The sequence below is a fragment of the Sebastes umbrosus genome, chromosome 9, assembly GCF_015220745.1.
Source record: "Sebastes umbrosus isolate fSebUmb1 chromosome 9, fSebUmb1.pri, whole genome shotgun sequence".
NCBI lineage: Eukaryota > Metazoa > Chordata > Actinopteri > Perciformes > Sebastidae > Sebastes > Sebastes umbrosus.
In genome coordinates, this window is record NC_051277.1 from 22917648 (window position 1) to 22943292 (window position 25645).

General features: G+C 40.2%; 1 protein-coding gene across 4 annotated transcripts in view; it reads left to right on the forward strand.

Moving 5' to 3' along the window:
- The first annotated feature begins 218 nt into the window (after nucleotides 1-218).
- ctnna1 (catenin (cadherin-associated protein), alpha 1) overlaps nucleotides 219-25645 on the forward strand; it is a 95329-nt gene continuing 69902 nt past the window's right edge. The window contains exons 1-7 of one of the 4 annotated variants that reach the window (XM_037779480.1): nucleotides 219-590; nucleotides 2770-2893; nucleotides 3145-3340; nucleotides 11372-11538; nucleotides 13187-13306; nucleotides 15005-15274; nucleotides 21840-22043. In XM_037779480.1, the coding sequence (XP_037635408.1) occupies nucleotides 2783-2893; nucleotides 3145-3340; nucleotides 11372-11538; nucleotides 13187-13306; nucleotides 15005-15274; nucleotides 21840-22043 (1068 nt within the window). In that variant the 5' untranslated portion in view covers nucleotides 219-590; nucleotides 2770-2782. Of the gene's footprint in view, nucleotides 591-867; nucleotides 947-2769; nucleotides 2894-3144; nucleotides 3341-11371; nucleotides 11539-13186; nucleotides 13307-15004; nucleotides 15275-21839; nucleotides 22044-25645 lie in introns of those variants that run through there. The other 3 variants (XM_037779481.1, XM_037779482.1, XM_037779478.1) reach the window with 3 other exon arrangements.

Consider the following 25645-nt stretch of genomic DNA (forward strand, 5'->3'; position numbering starts at 1 on the left):
TATCAGGATTACTCACTTTTGTCTATCCCTATGCCTGTCTCACTCCAAGGTTTGTCATTCCTGGTTACTGCTTCCCTCTTCTAACTAAATGTTAAGTAGGTGAAACTGTGTTGTCGCACTGCATGGTCGCACACTAGCTTTTATGTAAGCAGTAATTAATCCATATATGGACACATACTGTTAGTTGCCACGCCCAAAACACCTCCTGGTCGTCGGGCCTGCTGTGTCCTGTGGTCGCCCTGCCCATGGAGGCCCTGCCCCGCTGATCCGCTGCTGCTGCCAGGAAGTTCAGGAACTCGGTCACCGCCCTCCTCCTCCTCCGCCTCCCTCATCTATTGTTGGGCAATAAGCCTGCGACACCGAAACAATCTTGACCGAAACTATTCAGGTAACTAAAGAACACTTTCAGCTCTCTATTGTCGAACTTTTTCTCGAGAGGAGGCACTTTATCAGGTTCAGGAGCAACAACAGCAGAACCGAGTCAGAGGAAGAAGGGAGTCAAACTTTTCAACCGAGGAACTCCGTAATTCCCGTTCCTCCATTTTGAACTTTTAAACTCCCAGTTTTTACTAACTAGTGGATTGTTTTCGGTAAGTTTACAACATTTACTACGCTATTTAAATATATTGTCTAATAATCCGTCGGACGGCGCTTTATTAACACGATAGTTAAAGTTTAACGCAGTAAAAGTGAGCTAAATGGAGCATTAGTATTAGCAGCGTACGTTCAAGGCCTATAGAAGGAGGTTAGGACACGCGTCATCATAACGTCATAGCTTCTGGGGGTTACTACACATGCGCAGTAAATTTCACTTACACTGCGCATGTGTTGTACATCTACACCAAGACCAGTGGCTCATCCTCCTTCTATAGGCCTTGTGTACGTTAGCAGGTAACGTTAACATACCTTTCGTTTTAGCTAGTTTGGCTCAAGTGTTGACCTATTGATAAGAAAATGCCTGTTTAAACGTATTGTTGTCAACACCTGCTTTAAAGCCTGCGTATTGGCATCGTTTAATGTTACTTTACCTGGGTAAAAACCAACGTTAATGTAGGTTAAAGTTAAGCTACAACAGGTGCAATTTAAGCTACTTAAAGGTGCTACTTATGTGTTACACACCTTGTTCTTTTCAACTAGTAATTAGCTTTTATTTATTTTTTATTTAGGACGTGGAAAAGGGCTTTTTCAGTTATCATAAACTACACCATATTGCTGTTATCTCTTAGGCTAAATGGTTTAATTTGCGGAGAGATTAAAGGGTTATTTCAGCTAAACACATTACCAGAAACCCCCCCTACTGGTGTCTAGCCTTGCAGATCAGTTTTGGTTTCATCTGAGCAGATTGTGAGATAGCTGTCTGTGAGACTTGTTCTGCCACACCCATGCAGAACATGTGCTGTCCTGTAGTCACTTGGAATAATTCATAAACCTACCAGTTTTATATGCAACTGTGGGGACAAAGGAGGACAAGTCTGCAGGACAGATAATAATTAACTATATTCAGTTTTAACAGTCTCTTCTGCACTATATTTACTTTACTTAATAGTCATGTATCACAGCTGTTACCCTGCACTATATTCAGTTTTAACAGTTTTTCTTCATCTCCTTGTATTTTTATATCTGTTATTTGTTCTTTGTACTTTGCAATACTAACTTTTTTACTGCCTTTTTACTAACATGTTTTGCACTATGGAACTGTGATGCTGGAAACTTGAATTTCCCTCAGGATAAATAAAGTTTCTATCTATCTATCTATCTATCTATCTATCCATCTATCCATCTATCTGTTGGGTAGAAGCAGTTTCAGTATACATGGTCCACACCTCAGCAAATAACACCAAAAACTATCTGCATGGTTAGACACCGCCAGGGGAAAATATTTTTAGGTGATTTGTTGTTGTTTTTGAATTATAGTGGATGAGAAACCTTGCACTGGTTGATAAGTAATTGTAGATTAAAGCCTCTGTGAGGAGTAGGGAAGTGCTTTAAGATTTTTCTCCATGATAAAATGAGTTATAACTGTTCCAGACAATCTGCATCCATCCATACTGGCTGGCTTTTTTTAGGGGGAGTAAAAATTAAAAGGGGCCATATATCATAACAAGCATACACCATCCAGATGCAAACATTAGTCAGGATTTTTTAGACAAAATTGAAAGCACACACACACAATAAATAGCAGTTCAATATTAATATTAGGTAGTCATCATTCAAATGTTGTTCTGGTGTTTTTAATATTTGAGCCTCTTTGTTGACAATGTAGGTTAGTGGCCATCTATGCCATTCTCCTCATAATACGGCTGACCAACTTTTCAGTTGAGGCCCCTCAGCCCTCAGGGCTGATTATCCCTGCCCCTCCATGTTAGATAGCTAATCGCTGCCTGAAAAGAGAAATCAAAATTGGGCCACAATGTTACTGTGCTCTGCCTTTGGCAGTCATTCTGCGAGGGATGGAGCCATTACTGTCTCAAAGAAGGACCATGATATTTTGAGTATTGTACAAACCTTTAGAGATTAGTCTGAAAATCTCAAAGGAAGCTTCATTTAGTAAGCAAATATCTCCTTTTTTTTCCATGGCAAACTAAAAGCCTGCCTTTTTTACAGACAGCTACTATCATCTCAGATAGATGTAGATATTCAGTGTTTTGGAAAAGACGTGGTTGCAGTCTAAATTTTGTTTCATCATTGTATTTGAAGAATGAAATTGACTCAGCCCTGTTCATCTGTTTCAACCTTTTTTCCTGACTTTGCCAATTTTTGTATCCTCAGAATTCCAGCCACCATGACATCAACAAACATCAACACAGCTAACATCAACTTTAAATGGGACCCAAAGAGTCTAGAGATTCGTACTCTGGCCGTGGAGAGGCTGCTGGAGCCCCTGGTCACACAGGTAATGTAAACACAGTGTGCATTTTTATTTAGAATAATGGGACACAGTCAGATAGCACACAGGTGGAATGGGCGCAGGGTCTTGGTTACAAAAATGCTTTAAATACAATAATATAAATGTGATCCTAAAGCAGAATTAGTTGAATAAAAAATGGAGCTCCTCACAGCTATATTTTCTGAAACAATAGCAAGTGACATGTTATCCCGAAGCAGCTGTTTCTGTTGTTGAACCATTTTTTATCCCCGACATAGGTCACCACTTTGGTCAACTCCAGCAACAAAGGTCCATCTAACAAGAAGAAAGGACGCTCCAAGAAGGCTCATGTTTTGGCTGCATCTGTGGAGAACGCAACCCAGAACTTCCTGGACAAAGGAGAAAAGATTGCAAAGGAAAGTCAGTTCCTTAAGGATGAGCTTACTGCTGCCGTGGAAGACGTTCGCAAGCAAGGTATATTGAAAATGCATATTGCAACAGTGTGTTGTTTCCCGCTTGTACAGAGTGCTTCTTAAGATAGGAAGGAATGATAAATAAATCATAAGCTATGTACATATCATCTGCCCCAGTGGAAGACTTTGAAATAAGAATATGCTTTGAGCCTGATGGATTTCCTTTTGCTATGGGATATTCAGGGAGCCCATTAAAGAGACTATTCATTAAAGTATGTAGAAGGTTCACATTCATATCAAGCTGTACACTGTCATTATCTTCTATCAGGATCCATGTTTCCCTTCAGAAGTGCATGTGCCCAGGTTGAGGTTAGCCAATCAGCGAAAGGGACAGGACTGTCGCTGTTGTCAAGCTTTTGTGAAGCGTTGTCAGGCTGTGCGCTGTAGACGGCATATCTTCTCAATACGGCCCAACATTGTAGTTTGTTTTTACTTTGCTCAGCTCCACTTTTAAAACCCTGGCAAAACCAGTGGCTACGCATCCTTGTCGACTTAGAATGCCATTAGATTCAGACAGATACGTTGGTCTCTAGTGATTGGTTAGGAAAATCAAACTTTGCTGTGAGCATTACTGTTGCTGCTCTAGAAACAACATTCTAATCGTGATCTGAATTTATTCTTGTCTGAAATATTATATGAAAAAGCAATTATTTAGAAATATGAGTATCGATAAAGCCAGCAGCTAAGTTTACAAGAATTTTAAGATATGTGGCAAACTAAGCTAAACAGTTAGACTACATACAGACAGCTTTTCTTTAAGCTTGTTTGTAACAATTCGTTATTAGCCGAGCTAACGCGCTGTGCTTGTGTAAAACATGGCGGCGGTGGATGGGAGCCTTCGGAGAGAGCAGATTTGAAACATCGCTTTTCTACATGTTAATGCTTGTTGAACAGCTGTTAGGGATGTTCATAATTAACCGTTTAACCGTTAACCGACATTAAGCATTTTAACCGATTAACGCTGTCGGTTAAAACGGTTAAAATAAATATTTATAATTAATTAAAAAGCTGAGCGGCTCGTCACTTTAAGGAGAAAAGCTGGTCCATCTTAACAACCCACCTTAAGAGGCGAAGCTGGAGTTGCAGGATACAGGAAGTCACACAGCTGACAACCTGCTAAACTAAACTAAATATGCGGTAGTGTGCAGCAGCGTGGCTGCTAAGTAAACGCTCCCGGACGGTGAACTGGGGTCTCAGTTGTCTGTTGTGCTCATACACTGCAGCTGGCGCGAGGCACAAATCTTGTCGGTTAACGGTTAATAATCGGTTAACGAGGGTCGGTTATCGGTTAAGAACATTTTTCAAAATGAGCATCCCTAACAGGTGCATTGATAAAGTGTTGTCTTTTTACTCGCTAAGGATTTATTGCGCTTACAGTATTGAGCATAGTTGTCGTAGTTATCTTCACTTCACCTGGTTCACTTCACTGTCTCCACCGCCGCCTCTCTGCTCTGCTGTTCGCTGACTTCAGTCCCTGTGTGTGTGCGTGTGTAGTTGGAGGAGCTCAGCCCCGACAGAGAGCAGAGTAGATGCTGCAGTGTGATAATAAATTACACCAAGACGGTAAAAAGTACAGATAAAAACACCGATAACGTCGGAGCTTATCAATACTCCGATCTTTAATAAGTTAGCACCGATGCCTGTTTAATATCGGGTTTAGTTTCCCATCTCAAGTCATTTTATCTATGTAGATTATTGAGGCAGCGTGGTGGTGGTGGGGATTTGTCTGGCATTCTGTGAATGTTATCTGTTGGTTCGCTTAGTGGAGTACCAGTTCATAGAGTCACAGAATGAACAACTTGTGCATCTCGAGACCAGATTCTACCATCGCATCACCAGCCAATTGCCCAATTAAATTACAATTTGGCTTACGATAGCGTATTCCATCATCTAGCAAGCACAGTTGCAAGTCTCATTTATTCCTCCCCTGCTCCAGATATTTGACTGTCTTTTGACACACTAGCAGACCACTGAGACCAGGGAGCTATGACTTGAGGGTGGCTGTTATCACCTTGTGAAGCGACATCTGTGTCACTGTGTCTTTTCTCCCCAGATGCCCAACGAGTTAGATGTCCCCCTGCTAGAGCTCCACTCTGAGTAGTTGGGAGGTAGATGACATGTCGCTAGATAGCCTGTGCAGTGCTCAGTGCCCAGGAATGTTACTGTAGTTGTGGTAAGCTGTCACTGGGCTGGAATTCACTGACTGTTGTTAGCTGGTGCCTGGGCCTGGCTGTCAGCTATGCCATGCTGCTCAGTGGAGCGTGCCTCGACTGATAATAAGGCTATTGAGTAGAGTAACACCCTCCCACCCCCTGGATTCAGAAAGCATTTTCCACCCAGCTGTGGCTTACCAGCTGTTTAAAGTGGGAGAAAAACATTCTGACATGATCATTAAGAATGCATACAATTCATGTTGAAGTGGCTAGTTTTTTTTCTCAAATCATTTGATATTTAGTGGATGTTTTTCCCCAGTTAACATATTCTCTGAATATTTTAAACCCTATTTTATGTAACATATGCATCACTAAAACCAGTAGACATTTCTTACTCCCTTTTAAAGACTTATTTTCTTTACGCAGCCCTTCCTGTCTGCTCTTGTCCTTGTTCTCTCTCTGTCTCGCCCTTCCCTCCCTGTCTGTGCCTTTGTTGTCCTGCTGTTTGGCGGGCTTATTGTGTGATATACATTTTAATCATTTCATCATGCACTTGGTTGGCCGCAGGTGAGCATTAGATGGATGGAAGTTTATTAAAGGAGCACTGATCACTATCTGCCCCCTGAAAATGGCCTTATTGATTTTGTTCACAGGGGGGAATAACAGCCTGAATCTGCAGACTGTTTGAGGTCTGTGTTGTCGATCATTTGCACAAACTGCTTTAGCTCTCCGTCTGGGTAAAACGATCAGATTCTGGGCGAGATCTCTGTTCTACAGGTTTGACAGTGCAATTTTTATTTCTCTTAAAGTCATTGCTTTAATGAATTTGAAAATGAATTGCAAATTGCCCATTTGAAAATACAATTTCTTTACTGGAATAGTGATGGCTGATTAGTTGAACAATAAAAAAAGTAATTGACATTTTTATAATCAATCAGTTGTAAATACCAAACACTTGAATCTTAGTGTCTCAATGTGAGGATTTGGTACATAACTCTATTTTTCATATCACTGTAACTCAAACGGACTTGACATTAGGGCTGTCCCCAATACAATTTTGAGCTTCGGTGAGAAATATTCTAAGATATTCGAAGCTTCAAGGAGCAGCAGGCTGACATGTTCTTCTGTCTGTCTGCCTTTCTGTCTGCCTTTCGGTCTCTCTCTCTCTCTCCCTCTCCATCTCCATCTCCCCCGTTTCAGTGCTCGGGACAGTGCCGCTGCCACACTACTGCACACACTCACCTCTACACATAAAAAACAGCGATATCCGTCTGAGAATAACTAATAATAATATGGGATTTATACATTATTATTACATAAAACAACCCCCAAAGCATTCGAATACCAATTTTCAGGTCGATTACCATGGCAACGGTTGAAGCTTCGAAGCATTCGGGTCATCCCCACTAAACATGTTTCAATGTAACTCTGTCTACGCTGGCTCTGTAACAAAGCATCTTTTTAAGCTTCAAGTCTGTTCTCTGTATACTTGTGCAGGTAAATATATTGATTTTGTGAATTGTGTCAAAACTCTTCCGAGCATGCTGCACAGCAGGCTGAACACAGCTACTGTAGACACTTCTATCTCTGTTTGCTTATTTGATCTTTTTTTTGTGTGTGAGCAATTCAGTTGGAAGTGTCTACAAAATACTTAATATGCATGGATGTGCTGACGAGCTAAAATAGAAATTTGAGGCAAACATTCCAGTAAGGGAAATTGTTATACCGTGGCATTAATGAGGAATCAGAATGGCACTCGAATGCCTATCAAACGTTTTTAAAACATCTATGAAAATTGCATTTGACTAGATAACTGCTAAGCATACCAAAAGTCTAAGAGTTAATTGTTTTCGTAACATTGTGATGTTCCCTGAGTTTCAAAATCTTGTCATCCATAGATGATTGGAAGTGCAACACTGTTGTTACATTTGTTTTTCTCTGGTGTTTAGCAGTGCTCGTACACTTCTAAATCTCTGATTGTTGAGTAAGTGACTATAGAGTTTCACCAAGTAATTGTTGACGTGCACATATTGAACTGAAAGTGCTAGTGGGCATGCACAATGCTGGCGTTAGCAAAGGTTGTGGGATGTGTGTATTAGCACGACCAGCAACATTTATCAGGGTTTCTTGCAGGTTGTCAGTTTACCTTTCCCTGAGGAGGGGGGGGGACTGCTGATGGCTTCTTATTGATGTTTCATTTACTAAGCCGAGTAGCCTTGTAACATTGCAACATTAGTTTACACATACAAATCAGTGTGGTTGCATTTTAGACAGTCTCCAGCTTGTTGCTACTGATTCACAGTGACTTGAAGGGGCACACATTTGACAATAAATCTTGATTTGAAGGCTTTATTACCAATAACCATCTTTATGCAATATCATATAAGTAATAAATAGAGGTTTAAAACTTTAATTATAATTCTTCGCCTGCAAGAATTTTTTATTGATTTCATTAATATATCCCTTATTGGATGCACAAAATAAGTCATGGCAGACTACTTAATCTTGTGATAACCTTATCGGATATTCTTACTTGACGAGAAATTATTGAAGTGCCAAAATGAAAAATCATGTTTTTCTTGATGAGAAGATTTATACCACTCTGTGTGAGCAGAGCTGGAGCAAAGGAGGCTAATAGCTTAGCATAAAGATGATTGGAAGCAGGGGGTATGACAAGCCTGGCTGTATCATGACTGTATCATGATGTTCTCATGAAGGTTAAGAGGCGAATATATAAACTTGGTTGGACTACTATTATCTAAGCACATCGTCCAATTGACAAACCCCAATTGTCCAAAGCAGATGCTGACAGTCAGTTAGATTTTACCTTGCCAAGTCTTATTTAGAAGTGAATGCAGAAGTCAGCAGACAGATTCAAACGTAGGCAAACAGAAGCAGATTTGCTTTAGACGGTGCAAATTATGTCTGCTCAAGTTGAAAATGTTTCTACTCGAGTGAAAATGAAGTGAGTGAAAATATGTAGTTATTCTGAGCTGCATGACTCAATGAATGGTAAGACACGGGGGAGAACGGAGATGGCTTGAGGAAAATAAGAGAAACTGGAGTTCCCGATAAATTTGGAAGTCAATCTGTCTCAGCTGTCTTACATAGAGTCGCCTTTTGTTCTCACAGCAAACATCAGTTTGGGGACTCATCCATTGACTGCTTGTGGCCAGAGCATACAGAAAACACTCCAGAGGTCAAAGCCAAAATGTCACTTAAAGTTGTATCTAAATACAGCTTCCTCATAATCTTAGAGTGTAGGAGTACAGTGACTCTTTGACGTTGAATGAAAAAACCCTCCACGACTCCTACGCTGCACCATTCACGTAGCCAGTTTATAAGATTTAGTTGATGTTGTGGCCCATTTTTCAGTGTTGCCTTTTTGTTTTATGAAAATACTATGCTGCAACATTTTGTTTACCTATTGTCTTTGAAAGCATCCATAATCGTCTAAACTGCTTACCCTGTTTAGTTTTGTGGTGGCTGGACTCAATCCCAGCATACATCGGTTAAAATGGGAAGTACAGCCTCTATCATAGCACGTCTTTGTAAGGAGTGCTTTTAGAAGAGTAGAGCTGCTCTACATACACGATTGTCACAGGAAAAGTGTTTAGCAAGATGGTAACAACTGATGAGAATTAGAGACACAACTAACGACAATTTTGATAGTCCAGAAGCACACAATTACTCAATGGCTCATATTTAGCTATCAGCTTTTAAATTTAGCTCAAGGTTGTTTTAGGCATGTGTCCTTAAAAATATTCACATTTATTCATTTCAACCGTCCCGAAGTCAGTGTAAACCGTTAACATTTCAAAATATTATCCTTTTTTTGCATAAAAACACCCAATTCAAATGATTAGATAATAAATTGTTGTATTTTTATTCAAATATTTGCTTTGATTAAAAAATATCTTGGCATTAGTAGTTCTAATAATGTATTATAAGCTGCTTAGAGCTAATGTTAGGAAGTTAAACAGGTCATAATTCCCCCTTTATCTATTTTATATTGCTATGAAACTCCTTCAAACAACTGGATTTATTCAAATATCTCGCCAAATACTACGTTTTACAAGATTACATTTGAACACATCATGGTAGCGTTACAAGTTACATTTGAACACATGGTAGCGTTATAAGTTACTGTCGCCCAATACTTGTTTTTTTTGCACCATAGTGCAAGTCAATGCAACCTCTGTTAACCTTAGCTGTATAGCTCAATGCTGTCGACAGACGAGCCGGTCACTGTGATTACTCTGAGCAACATGCATAGGAATGAATTACAATATAATACATGTCTGATTGCCGAAAACCGTCTGGTTTTGATCGGCTGCTGAGCGATCGGAGCATCTCTAGTTTTGAACGTATTTATTGATTGATGAAGGCTCCCAGTCTGTCTGTGAGCTTGTCTGTGTCATTACAGGCAGATTCCCGGTGGGCGGGGAAATTAAATCAACAAATCAATACATACAAACAATGTTGATTTCTTTCCATGGAGCCGACATGAAAACTATTTTGGTTCAGTGCATTTTCTACTGTCAGCCAGCCTGGTGAAGGCAAGTTAGCCAGTCGCTGTCCTCTCAGCTCCCCGGGAGCTGCTGCTGACAGACGGCTGAGACAGACAGAGACGTCCAAACACAGACAGCTGTTTAAGTCACACAAAGACGGAGTCAGTGTGGATTGAACAGTACAGTGAACACAGGTTTTTGGTCGAGAAGGTGTTTCCATTGCGCTTAATAAAAATGTACTGCTGCTAAATTAGTTTTCAGTTGTCTTTTTTTCCAGAGCACACCTCATCGCTGTAAGAAAATAATATATGTTGCTGCTTTCATCTTTTTTTGCTTCAGTCTCTATAGAGCTGTATCACATCATAGGAAAGGGGACAAGATAAGTACATGTCTCTTTATTGGCTTTGGATCTCCAATACAGACATAGGTGTTATAAAGCAGTTTTTAGAGTTTGAGTTTGGCTGTGCCTCCACTGTCTTGTTCATAATGTGAGCTTACAAAGTCTATTTGTGTGCCCAGTCAACTGTGCAGGCCCATCCAATGTAGGACAAAGCATGGTGCTGGACAAAACAGACAGTGAGCCCTTTGTTGTGGCTTTGACCTCTTTTTCTTTAAAGGGCTGTGTGTGCATGTCTGTGTGCAAGCAGAAATTATTACTGGACATTGAAGAGGTGTGTGTGTCTGTGTGTGTGTCTTTGTCGCTCTGTGTGACACGTGCTGACCCTAAGCAGGCCGCGGAAATGCGTTGGACTGTTGCTTCTCTCCTGCACACTCCTCCTTGTTCAAATGAAGACTTTGACGCAATTGACTTGTAGCCTGGAATGGACTGCGATTGCTCTCAGACTTCTGCTGTTAGCTCCTGTAGACTGCTACTACTACTACTACTACTACTACTACTACTACTACTACTACTACTACTGTAGCCTAGTAATACTACTATTACTATTAATAAAACGGTTTTATACATAAATAATTGTCTGATTTAATTGGTAACAAAGGAGGGCAGTTCATTGCATTGGAAAAAACATTTATTTTTGTGATTTTGCAATACATTGATATATAGCTTTTGTGTCTCATATTTCCATATCACAATCTGTTGGTGAGGCACATGCCTAGATAATTAAAATATTAGCTTCAAAATACTAAAAATTAAAGTACTAGCTTCATAGTAGGATATTTATTCTTTGGCAATTGCAAAAGATGTGAAAACTGTTTCCTTTTCACAGACAACCAGGGATTTTAGCACAAAGAAAGCAAGTTCATAGTGCAGTTTTAAACAGTTGCTGGTTCAAAAGTGTGTTTTTGAACCAGTTGAAGTTTCGGTTTAAATCTCGGAGTTACAGCAGATGTTTTGTCATTCATTCTCAGGTGACTCAATGCGGCAGGCTTCTGGAGAATTTGCAGAAGACCCCTGCTCATCTGTGAAGAGGGGCAATATGGTTCGTGCTGCAAGAGCCCTCCTGTCGGCAGTCACACATCTGTTGGTGCTGGCAGACATGTCTGATGTCTACAAACTTCTACTGCAGCTTAAACTGGTGAGATAATTCTTGATATTACACATTACAAACAAGCTTAGTTGTCATTTCAGAAAATTGAATTATACAACTCAATGAAAAAAAGCCATACTTTATCCGCTCTATTTAGAACAGCATTATCAACTGATGTCTTTTTTGAGCACTGAAATTACATGGTAGTCTATTTGCATATACTATTGATGAACACATTAAGGTATTAATTTGATTACAGCATTTACATGAGTTTGAGTAACTCCTTTTTAATAAATGGATACACAAACAAAAATTTACAATTTATCTTCAGTGGGTCTATTTCATTTTTTGACATCAATCCAAATTTATATAATTTCAGCTGGTTGGAACTTTTCACCTCTTGAAACATAAGATGACAAGCAAAGCAAATTAAAATCATAGCTCGATTGGTTGGCTTGATTAGATGGCAATTTTGAAAATTGCTCTTTGAAATCTTGATGTGTTCAGCTCCAGCTCACACCTGGACATTATAAAACAGTGCAAACATTTTCCTAATGAGTTTTATTTTCTGAGTTATAGGCTATAGGGATTCTGTAAGAATCAGAAATTGCTTGTTAACAGTGACACCTGTTGCCGTTAAGTCAACGTCAGCCAGCGTCCTGTTGCTCGCCCTTGTGCTCGCACTACTGACACATGAGACTGAACGTGATTGACAGGCGTTATGTTGATTAACGTTAGCAACATTAGCCAGCTAAAACCACAACATCACTACATATTTCACATGCGTGGCAGCAATGTTAGCTTACCTGTCCAATAGGAATTTTGCCAGCTCGGGGTCTGTTTTGATCTTAGTGTTAACTTTTCCTGCTACAGCCTCCCGACCGTGGCCAGAAGGCACAGGGGGAGACACAGTAGTTTTGGTCTCCTGGACCAGAGTCAGTAACATTACTCCGCTCCGGAGTTAACCCCTGTCACTTCACTGAGCAGCAGGGAAACAAGACACGGGAAACCTCTGTTGGTCTTGAGGAGCCGCAGCAGTTATTTCTGCACAAACCTTTTCTCACACTCGCTGCCGTTCTCTCTCTCTTGCTTCACCACTCACTTCCCACGTGCACACGCAGGGTGTTTCTCATTGTGCTAACCTGTCTCCTTGTTTCCTTTCCTCGCGTCCTCTCCTCGCGTCTTAGTCCCTCCCACGGGAGATGCGAGAAGAGAGGAAGCGAGGAAATATTTTTTTTAGAGAAATGAGACGTCCTTTCCTCTGAAGCGTTACGTGAAGAGACCTCCGTTTCTGATGATGGGGTTGTGTGTTTGTTGTCATTAGCGGACTCCATGAATGTTAACTATGGTTGCACACTGTTAGCCCTGAAGGTACTCCCGTGCGTGCATGATGACACATCCGTTGGGTTTTCCTTGAAAAACCGGCCCAGATTCTTCACATTAAAAGCAGTCTATCGGGTGATAGAGGAAACCCAGAAAGTTGCGGAAGGTCTCATTTTTTAGGTTAGGTTACAACCTGTTCACACATTGGCAATAAAAAACGATTAAAACTCATTTATAAATGTAAAAACTTACATACAGTCCTTTTTAATATTGTCGAAAGTGATCATTCAATCTGTTTAAATGTTCTATCTTGCAGTAAGGAACTGTATTATATCCTAAGTACTGTCTAACTCTTTCCACTTACCCTGCTCAGGTGGAGGAAAATCTTGTGAAAGTGCGTAATGCAGGAACAGAGCAGGACCTTGGGATCCAATATAAGGCCCTGAAACCAGAGGTGGACAAGCTGAACATGATGGCCGCCAAGAGACAGCAGGTACTGTACAGTTAGCAAAAAAGAGAGACGCGGTGAGACCGTGGGAGCAGAAGAGTCTGGTGGATTTAATTGGGTTGGGAGGTTATCGGGTATCTGAGTGGGCGTTAGTGGTCTTGTCACTCATAACAACAAAATATGCTCTCCAGCCCACATAGCAAATGGTAAGTAAAACAATGGGAGGGAGTAAGCCAGAAGAAGAGTGCCTCATGCTTTAGCTGGACGATTAGATGCAGTAAGCATGAACAATCTTCTTATTACCAATTGCAGTGAAGTGGCCCGGGAGTGCAAGAAAAGAGCATAAAGGCTTGACTCTAAATGTGACAAAACCCATTTCCTTGTGATGAGAAACAGCACACCGTTTTTTTCCACTATGCTGTAAGTGGTAGTCAACAGTAAAGGGCGTTTCATGATGCATTTTCCAGATGAAACAACTTCATAAGGTTATTGGTGCAGATCCAGGAGATGCACACACCTGCTAATTACTGGAAATGAAGAGCGCTTAGGGAATGGTATCTTTATGTACATATACCTTTCCTTTACTCCATTATTTGTCAAGATTATCATTAAACTAACTGCAAAGCAGCAGGTCTCTCCCTAGCACCGTCCTGCACTGTTTTACTCAATACTGCCACCAACAAAAACCTGAACTTGGATGAATAGAATATAGATGAACATTGGCATTTCTCTGTTTGTTAACCATCAAAAGCATTACAACTGGAACCTTGTTTGGAAGTGAAAATGAATGTGAGAATTGAAAATATTGCACAGCCTCTTGGTCAAACTTTGATTTATTACATGTGCGCAAGCAGTGTTATAATACAACTTTGTGGTGGATATTTTTCTGACTGATCCACTGCAATGCGCTAATATGCAACGTGCCACTGAAGACAATGGCACTTCTAATGTTAATTATGTTAAAAAAAAAGTTGTTTGATTTTACCAAATGTTGTTTGGTTTCCATATCTTCACACCAACTTTCACTACTGAGTCACGACATTGTTTAGTTGCAGAAAGCTGAATCAGTGATGAGTGCCAGCTTCATGCTTCAAAAGCACTTAAATAGTATCTCTTAACTGCAATATCCACCCCTAAACTAGGCAGTTCTTGTTCTCCATATCACCCCCCTCTTTAAATGGAAAACTTGCCAAAATGATCACTGATTATCTTGTGAGGAAATTGCTTTTACTTGTAATTGCACTTTTTTATGGATTGCAAAATATGTTTAACCAAAGTGAATGCAGGAAGTAATGGGGCTTAAAGACCGTCTTTTTTTTGTCTTGGAGCAGTCTCAAGCAATAGTGGAAAAAAGCCCTGGGAGTGTTCCATTTGGAGGGGAGGCTTTCATTTTGTGTATGCAAGGTATTTTTTTTTCATGCCATAAATCTATGCCAGCGATCACTATCTCCTCTCCTCTCTTCCATGAAGATGTATTTGCAATATAATGCTGAGGTCTGAATAGCAACGCATTAATTTGCAAAGGCATATTATAATGGCCTGATTATGACTGTGTTGTGTTACCGCAGGGGACAGAAATAAATCTGGGTCATCCAGAACAAACTCTGTCACACTTAGTGTCTCCATAAGGGCATGACAGGCCCATTTTGAATCTAAAGTACATTACCACCCTGCCCCATGTAAGTATTCCATCCTCCAATTTAACCCTTTCTTTTTTTCATCCTTTCCATCTCATTCTGCTAGGAGCTAAAGGACGTCCAGCACAAGGACCAGATGGCTGCTGCTCGCGGTGTGCTGCAGAGGAACATCCCCATGCTGTACACAGCGTCTCGTGCCTGCCTCCAGCACCCTGACGTGGCAGCCTACAAGGCTAACCGTGACCTGATCTACAAGCAGCTGCAGCACGCCGTCTCCGGCATCTCCAACGCCGCTCAGGCCACTGCCTCCGAGGACTCAGCACTCAATCAGCCAGCAGGGGGTGGAGAGCTCGCCTACGCCCTCAACAATTTTGATGTAAGTCAAATGAGTGGCACAACCCATTTGCCCTTTTTCACGAGTCCAGCCAGGTACCTAGCAGATTAATGAAAACATGAACTTTAAGATCATATTTTATAACAGTAGGGCTCAGTTCCAAAGGTTTGATAAAACTGTTTATTAACAGAGTTGGATGAGGGCTTGTTCAGAAAGGTTATAGTCAGGTCAGATTTTTGGTTTATGGAACTAACCCAACTGAATCATAAAATGACCAAAACCCTGGAAGGGCTCGGGGTCGAAGTGGAAATTAGGACAAGATACGTGGGCAAATTGGGACATGGCTTTGGGGTACATTGTATCTGTTCTTGAGTCACTACTACCTCATTCCTTTTTTTTTTGCTTCCATGTTAAATGACAAACACAGCTCTAGCTTTCAGAAAGAGACATAGATTTATAAATATATCTTGTAAATAAGTTGAGTTATCCACTTCTCTGCTGGTAGCGACAGAGCTTTGCTGTACTGCTGCTAGGTTGGTTGGTTCTTAAGACCACAGCTGAAGTGTATTTTTAGTTTCATCATAATTAGAAAAGCACGGCAAACTGAAATAGTACCTTAATCATTTGGGGAAGAGGTGAGAACATGCAAGGTATGGTCCTTATATTGCGAACAAAAGTGTCTTTAATTTTGACATTTCGTACAGAGACAAAACCTAATCTACTAAAACACTTTCCATGTTGCTGTCTAGTCCCTCATATGTTCATGCTTAAAACCTTTATATCTCTGAAAGCCAGTGTCATCCAGGGTCTACTCAAACTATATCAGCATCTCCCTAAAACCCACAATTGACTCAGATGAACTAACTTTTTTTTAAATTGTTTTAATTCATTTTTTATTTCTCTATTTTTCGTGCACTTGCTCTCTAATTGTTCACATAGCTGTTACGGAGTTAAAACTGCACTCAGCTTCAACCTCAAACTGAATTTTTAAAACCATATTCAAGACGAGATAGCTTAATATTAATAAGAATATGAAACTAAAAAGGTACATGAAACATGGCATACTAGTATTCATAATATTGACATGAAACAACATCAAGATAGCAGCTGGATAAAACATTGAGCTAATCATCTTAATGCTGCCTGGGGTGATAAATGCAAAGATGATTAACCTGATTTATTTTATTTTTTTTTGCTGCCTCTGACTTCTGTCAGACTTGATAGGCAGCTTTTTCTATTTACAGGGGACTGTTAATATTCAGACAGCTGCCGAACACATTGAACAGATCCACAATGACAAATTAAATCTTGCTCAATGAGCTCTATAGAAGCACAGGTTCCCATTGTGCCCACTCTTTCGCTAGACACATCACTCATCTCGTGTTGATCAGCTATTTAGTCATTTAGCGAGTAGCAGTGTGTAACTTGATGTGTTAATTCTGCAGTGACATTGTTTACCCACATGATTGATGCAATCTGCATACTCATGTTTTATGTGCCCATGGCCGTATGACGCACTGTTTAATTACTCTTGGCCTTTTGCATCCATCTTAAGAATGGTTATTGCAGACCAAGGGTTTTCTGTTGGTGGAGTATGGGATGCAAGTTTGTATTTGTTAAATATAGACGAGGAGAACAATATTTGTAGTTAACAGATGTTTATTATAATTACTTAATGATAGGATCTCAAGCAATTAACCGGATGCTCAGTTTCACACATGTAATTTGTACTTAGATGTGTAATCCTCTGTGCACATCGACAACATGACTGCTGTGATAGGATCTATGTGACTGTCTTTCCAGACAATGCTGCTTCTGAAGTGAGCACATAGGCAATCACAAAATATATTGGACAATTTGAATACGTACAGTTTGCCTACATGGATTTAAAGTTTTTATTATTGTATTCTTGCCTCTGACTTTAAAGTGTTAAGCCTATATGATTGGAAAAATAATTATTTTTATATTTAACCAGTTTCTTAAGATACATTATCTCTTTTTCAACAGCGACCTGGACAAAATGGCAGCGTAGGATAACATCGGTATCGCATAGTTGCATGCTTAAGTTACACGCCAACGTGCTTTTCCCTGTTTCAGTCAGTGAAAATACTTAGGCCCACATTGTAGATTCTCCATTTGTGTCAGGAGCTCTTAGCAAGACTAATGAAAAATTTACTCAAGCTAAGCTTTTTAAGTAGCAAATGTGGTATTTTAGGCATTACTCTTAACGCATCCTTCATCCAGTGAGCATTTCTTTCTAAAGTAATCTCAGTACTGAGTACAGGGTCTGAAAATAGCATCAGCCACCCGCCGAATGCGGGTAAATTGTTGGCAGTGGCGGGTAAAATCATCATGCCAAATCGTCAGGAAAAGCTAGGGATGGTATTAGAGAATCGGTTCCCACTGAGAACCGGTTCATAGTTGTTTGATTCCTTGGCATCTAATGCCTCTGTAACTATCGATTGCTCTTATTGATGCCTTCCGGAGGAATTATGGCCTGTTAAACTAACTTCCTAAGACCATCTCTCAGCAGTTTATAATACATCATTACTACTAATGCCAAGATTTTTTTTAATCAAAGCAAATATTTAAATGGAAATACAATTATTTATTTCCTAATCATTTGAATTGTGTGTTTTAATGCAAACCACTATAGATGACAATAACAAAGTACAGAACTGTGTACAGTACCCTCCCTCCCCCCAACACACTGGAATTTACCATACATGTAATGTTTTCTTTGTAAAATATATCAAACATTCAGTGACCTCAAATCTAAAATGTTATTCCTATTCCTATATTTAGTGCAGAAATTTCAAAAGTGGCGGTTAAAATTTCTGAGTGGCAGACAAAAAAGAAATACTTGCCCGCTACAGTGGCAGGCAGTGAAATAAAGTTGATTTCAGACCCTGACTGAGTATGAAAGCATGCCATTTCTGCTTTCAACAAATTTGTATTTTCAGTGGAATGGTAACCTGCTGGCTTAGGAAGAGAAAGTTTGTTTACTTGATATTGCAGTTAGCTGCGCTTGTTCGATTTTCCTGTTTCAAGTGTTGAAACAGTAATTTGCACGTTTTTGTATTCAGAAATGGGCTGATGGCTGTGTGTGGATCGGGCTGAGTGGGTTACAGTCATAGAAATTGATGTTACTGTTAAAAACTATAAAACCATTTCTCTCTGACAGATGGTATGCCATGATGCACATATTAATCCACATAAAGCAAGTGTCAACAATGCGGTCTCTCAGATTTAGGTTGCATCAGTGATTATTTTACAGGTAGCCATGCAGAAAGTCACTCCCCAAGAACTTATATGCAGGCCTTTTCCAGACTAGCTCTTTTCTGATGCCCAATTTCAAGTGCAAGGCAAAATTAGCAAATGAGTCAACTCCCCCCCCCCATTCTCTGTCTCTCTATCTCTCTCTGTTTCCTCCTCCGTGTCTCTCTCGTGTGCCTGTTGCCATGGTGATATGACACGCAAGCAGAGGAGGTCAGATGAGACGGAATGGAGGGGGCTGGAGGTGGCTGTGATAGAGGGCGGGCTGCCTAATAAACCACAATTTTAACAGATGAATTGTTTAATATTTTGTAGCAATACGGCATCTGCGGCGGCCCAGAGTTCGTTTGTCATTGGAGAATTGGCTTTCTTTCTTTAGCTGCCACAAGCATCATGGTGATACCTTAACCCTCTGCAGTACCTCCCCAGCATGTCAACTAGTTGCCTCTCTCAGCAGGCTTGCCCCTGTGAAATCAGACATTTAAGTGTTCTCTCTCATCCTGCAGATATAACAGAGGGGACAGTGGTTTACTATGGCACTTCTGTGACTCAAAAGAAAGGTAGCAAAGGCTATATAATCAAAGCTCATTTCACAAAAGGGACTATGTATTTATATCATTCATATTCATAGGCACATCTGTTGTCTGAGATGGATCTTGTAGTCTACATTGCAGACATGGTACTGCTGCTTTCTTGTTGATTCATTCATCAGGTCTTTAGAAGAACTTTTTACCATTCCAGCTGATTGGTTACATTTTGTGACTTTTCTTCACTAGTCAGGGCACTGAGAAAGTGCCTTTTGAAGCTACATTCATCTGCAATAAGTCAAAAAACTGATTATCAGCACAGCAGAGCAGGCCTAGTCTTATAGAGGATATACTAGGAAACAAGACTCAGTCAAAACCGAGTATATGGCTGGACCGTGTATGGTCAGTCTGTGAATTTGTGGCCAAATTGTTTTACGAATAGTCAGTGGTCATGTCTATAATGTTAGATCCAGCGCTACATGTCCACTAGGTCTGGTGAGGACCTGGTGGACATGTAGCATGTCTCAAACCGGAAACAACATGGCGGCCTGCTCGTTAACTTTGTTATTCCGTTTAAAGAGTCCACCAAAATCTACTTCTGAAAACATATTAAGCGACAAATAGACTATGCCCGGGCTGCATCTCATTTCATGTAAGAGCTGGATTGCCTAGTTTGACAGCTTGGTCCAACCTTCGTGAGCCGGATGCGTCACGCTGGACGGACTCATTTGCATAACGGACTGTTCCCCGCCTTTTCATTTTGAAAGAGCAGCGGCCAATGAGGAAACTCCAACACTCAGCCAACCAATCGTGTAACTTCATCACTCAGTCACTCAGTGACAGACTTTTGCGTTTGTTTGGCCCCTGCGGTCCAGCCAAAAAGGTTCCTCACCAGTGCTAACTTTTTTATTTGTGACTGACCAAAGTTTCTGAATAAGCCATTATTGTGTTTTTGTCTGTGTGACACAGATGACAAGAGGTCAATCCTGAGTTTCATTTAGAGGAGCCAGTTATGTTTATTGCACTAGCCAATCCAATAGGTTTTCAGTTGAGTATGTACATTGCATTAAAGCAGAAGGCTAAAGTACTTCTCAGAACTGCATTATTCATGCTTTTCTGACTACAGAATATTTACTCAGAAATGTTTTTCTTGTTTTCATGCTTTTGTTCATCAGGGTTGGAACATTTTGATGGATAAGGACATGTTGCCTTGGTTATGAATTATTTTGAAGTGAATAGAGCACAGTTTGTTTTTTCCTTTTTCCAACATTGTGCTGTATTAAAGAAAACACTGAAAATATGTTAGTTAATCCTCTAACTAGACATGTCTATTATCTTATTTATTTTTTACTTTATTTTTTAAAACCTTTATCTTTTCTTTTTTTTGTGTTGAGCACTTAATGACAAACATTCAACTCTTACTATTAAAACCCTTTATATTTCTTTATTACCCACACTGGACTGGTGACATTACTTCTAATGCATGTGGGGCAATTCCACTGAATTCAAGGCAAAAGTTACCCTACCTTAATTCCCTGTTTGTATCATAATTAGTTAAGAAATGATACATCATTTCACTGCTACTGGAACTATAGACCAAGTTATTGTCTTTTGGTGTATGGGCACAAAAAAGGCAGCTTAAAGGTGCAATGTGTAATACCTGGCCACATGCTCCAAACAAATAGGGGGCAGCATTTCCTCTACTACTGGGTCCATAAAATCAAAATTTACAGTCATCAGTTTAAAAAAAGCCAACTGCTAACTAACGACAAAGCAAGAATTTGCTAAATTTGACCAAACTACTGAAACTTTTGAAAGCAGGCAAAATTAACTGTTTTATAATCTTCACGTGTGGCGTCGGCCTATAGTTAATATTGGCCATCTGTGTGTTTGTACGGTCTGTGTATGTTTTGATATATTCTTTTTTTGACCAAGTCCAAAGTGACGAAAACAACTCGTGTGACGGCTGTGTAGCAGCTAGCGCAAACCCCAGCGCAGGGAGTCACAGCAGGCTTTGGCCAGCGGCAGTGCTGGGTCTAACCTGTGTAACGGCTGCAACAGAAAGTTTGCTGATCCGGTGGGGAAGTCCCCCCAGGATCAGACCCCCGGCACTGGGGTTTGAGCTAGCTGAATTTGAGTTGCTACAGCCACTAACTGAAGGTCTGTCTCCCTGAGCTGCCGCCTGCTCTCTGCCTGAGGACGTAGTCTTCTGGTGGCGGCGGGGAGGACAAAACGAAAATACAAGCTGTTTTCTCATTTCTTCCACTTTGGATTTAATCCAATAAACAAACTATCAAAACATACACGCTCCGTGAACCCTCCGTCCAAAGCTGTGTTCAACTTGTTAATATAAAAAATATACAATGCATTATTTAGTTTTTCTGTTTTTCGTCTGAATTTAAAAAACAGAAATAAAATAATGCATTGTATATAAGTTTATCCTGTTATCAAACAAACAATGAACATAACGGATGGAAGGTACACGGACCATATAGAGACCCTGTACCTTCAATGTAACTGACAAGCCCTCTGGGACTGGGGGCAGACTGGACGCTACAGTGACTCACCTTTGCCTCTCGAGGTACAAGTGCTATCACAAGACAAAAATTCTGGCCATATCTTACACGTTGCACCTTTAACACATTCTTCCCTTCAGGTTTTCCAGCCTCCCTGTCAGTCTGTCAAATCAGCCCTCTCCTTGCCTGCCAGGTTTCTCTCTCCGGGCTTGTAGAGGGAGAGATCAGTGATGACTTTTAGCATTTTTTCCTCTCTGAGTAATTTCCCCTCTGACCTTTTCCTTACAGAAACAAATCATCGTGGACCCCCTGGCGTTTAGCGAGGAGCGCTTCCGTCCCTCCCTGGAGGAGCGCCTCGAGAGCATTATCAGTGGTGCTGCCCTCATGGCTGACTCTTCCTGCACACGCGATGACCGCAGGGAGCGCATAGTGGCCGAATGCAATTCTGTGCGCCAGGCTCTCCAGGACCTTCTGTCTGAGTACATGGGCAATGTAAGTGTCTTACCTTTCCATTTCATACTTCTTGTCACCACATCCTACATCTGTATCATCAACACAACAGCTCTGTTAATTTCATTTTGCCTTTATCGGACAGTTGGACAGAACAATGTAATATCAAAAGACCTACAAAAGTCTAAAAAATTATTAATTTATGAGGTCTTGATTTCAGCAGAGATAAACTTAGAAAACACAACTAAGCATTACCTCTATGTTGAACCTAATTAATACTTTTTAGATGAAGTTAACTTGCTTTACAAATACTGTCATGCTTAATACTATGATCCAAGTGAATCCTAGTACTTACTTGTACAAAGCCCTGTGGAAAAATGCTAGTGTTAGAGTTTTCATCCACCTAATCACTTACCTTGCTTTATGTCCTAAAGACAAATATCAAGAGTCATCTAATTCTAAACAGATTCTGTTCCCACCCAATATCTACTTGTGTGCTGTTATGCTTACAAGTACTGACTTACTGTTACATAACCTGTGTTGAGAGAGTTAATGTTGTTTGAGGACAAATGAAAGTCCCTCTCTCAGGTCATTGTCTTGATAATAGCACCACCCTGCCTATTACATGTCATGATTAATCTATGGAAATTTACACCGTCACTGTGCCTCGAAATAAATTCAGTATACAGGGCTGCAATCAACAGTGTCTCTTGGCAATCAGGTCTTTGTAATTTACATATAACTTGACTCAGTGAAATTGAACCACTGTCATTGTTAGGATGTACATTGCTCAAAAAGTGATGAGCCACTCGTATTAGATTTATGGAGCAGATTATGGAGAGAGTCTTTCTGGGACACCCCATTGGCTGTGGGTCCACTTGGGTTCATACTGTGGATGCAGGCTGGGATGTGGCTTGAATAGATACATTTGTTTGTAAGATAAATGTTACTGTTAAGCTATTTGTTAATATCAAAATTAGATTGATTTTGTTACAGTGCATACTTGATAATATTCTTGCTTTAGTTTACAGACAAAAAATACTCTGCAGTAGAATCAGTCTGTCTGCTTCTCAGCTTGTCTTCTCAGCTCTACAACAAGCTCTACCCATGAAATGCTTCAGGCTATAAATTGTCAGGTTCGGGCCGTAGCTGGGGTTAGGCTCTGTAAATTCCAGAAAAAGGAGATGGGGTTTGTATACGCAAGAACATAGAAGAAGGTCTGCCTGGGAGGCTCACCCAGGGCCCAAATTCCCCTGGGCAACCTCCAGTGGAAACCCAAGCCCTAGGCACACTTCTTAATTGCCTCTGTGACTAGTAGTCTGTGTGACATGTGTGCTTTTTAACTGGAGTGGTAGTTTGCTGGTTTTGATGTGGACTGTTAGTGTTTGATCTGGTTTGATTTTAAGCCGCTGTGTGGTGGTACTTAAATTGGGATGGCTGCTGCTGCCGTTGTTGGAGTTTTACACAGTCAGTGAATGCTACTCCTCTAAAACTGAACGGCGAGCCGGATACAGCATTTTCAATGGCATGTCAGAGGCCCCAATTAACCTCGTCATTTCAAGTGTCTCATATCCAGATAAAATCCAGATGAGATTTAAGGCACTTCACACTTAGCCACATTTATGAGTCTCTGTAGATTAAAATATGTCTTTGTTTTCGTGGGCTACATGCAAACCAGAGTCAACTCTCCTCTAGTCCAGAAGGAGAGGTAATGCACCTGAAGCTGTTTGGTAACTGCCAAATAGCCTGAAGAAGGAATACCTCCTACACTTTAACATTTTAGCTAGCCTTGTATTTGATCATTTGTGTAGAAATCGCTGGAGACTTTTTTTTTTCTCCATGTTGCTTTAATGAGACAGAGAACAATGGCTAACTTCAGTCAATTCTGCTGTTATCACAAAGACAGAGCAGACAGACCATGGATGTCAAATCAGACAGTTAGTGTGTCTTTCCAGAGACTGCTTACAATGTTATAGTTGCACTATGGGAGGATAAAACATGGCGTATGTGCCATGGAGAGATGGACTCATTTGCACCTTTTCAACATGTGGCTACAATGTGTCAGATTGCCTTGGATTTCAATCAGTCTTGAGTGCTCTGCGGATACATTTAAATGTAGACTTTTAGAGATCTGATAGTTATCCAATCTGCATTAAGTGAGGTATTAGGTTTAAAAGCCGTTGGTGTGATTCTGAGAAACACAGATGGTCTGTCCTATTTTTTTGTTAAATAAGCTTTTATGTCACTGAAATCAACATCACTTTTCAATAGTGAGAGTAGTAATTGGGCAACTATCCAATGACATAAAATACTCTTCCTTTCAACCCAAATATATGAACTTCGCTGGAGTCCTACCTGTCAGGGGTTTAATTTTCCAACCACTCAGCTAAATAAATCAAAAGTCCTTTTTCTCTAGTTGACAGTAGATACCATTATTTCTCTAGAACACTACTGTAATAAAAAAAACGTTGAGGCCTATACACTTTGTGACGACACAAATTATGCAAAAAGTGGAAGTAAATTGCTATTCTGCTTTATTTACTTTCTTTTTTACATTTCAATTACACTCAAAGTCTGAATCCATTCTACACTGTTAAATCCACTTAAAGTTCATCTTGATGAAGTCTGATCTTGAAATCTACAAAGTCAATGTTTATTGTGTAATCAAAGGATCAGTGAAGTACCTGACTGTATATTATTGTCATATCCCTTCAAAAATATGTTCATCAGTGTTACTTAAAATTGGAGTTTTAGCAACAGAAGATTTCTGTTACTAGAACTTCCCTAAGAGATCATTTCAGTAGAACATCTTATGAGGGCTTATGTTAAGGAAGCAAAAGTGAAACTGAGAAACTCTTGTCGTTTTTCCATTTTGTCCATCAACTGCTGTAATTTTCTGTTACATTATGTTCCCATGTGCCCATTTCTGAGTCAGACTTTTTCTTTTCTCTGTTTGGAAACAGCTCTTTTTAACCACCCCTGAATATCCTCCATGTAACAGCAGAATTTCAATGTGAGCTAGTCACCCAGAGAGATTTCGTTGCTGTGGTGATGCCTTATTTATTACCATCTATGAGCTTGAACTTTATCTGTTTTCTGCTGTTCTTGCTGTCTGTTAGAGGTAAAATCATAAAGTGCACGGCTCTCCCATTTCATTAGTGAAGTGTTACAGTGGTCCTGTGGCTGTAATGGATGTCTGGCCAGGCAGAGTGAGATAGCAGTACAGGTTCTAACTCTCACACACACAGCAGTAATTCTGCCAGAGCACACATGTCTTAACAATGCAAATGCTGCAAATTGATTTCCAATTTGTGCAAGTACCTGCTATAGGCTTCAATGGTGACGGCTAATTTTAGCATGTCCGGCTAACTTGCTTACTACCTATAGTGATAACCCTCCTAATTACAGTATTTTGTGGGTCCGTAGGTTATATTATTGATTGGCCAATTTACCATCTGCTGCATGGTGGCCCGGCCAGGTTTTTTTGCTATAGCAGAGAATTGGGCAATGTCCTAACTAAGCCTGCCTGTTTAATAAATGGGTAAATCTGCACCCAAAAATAATCTGTGTCTTCTTGGACATTGACCAAACTCTCCATGCAATGTCACTCAAATATTTTCAGTAGGTTTTGAGGGATTCTGTTA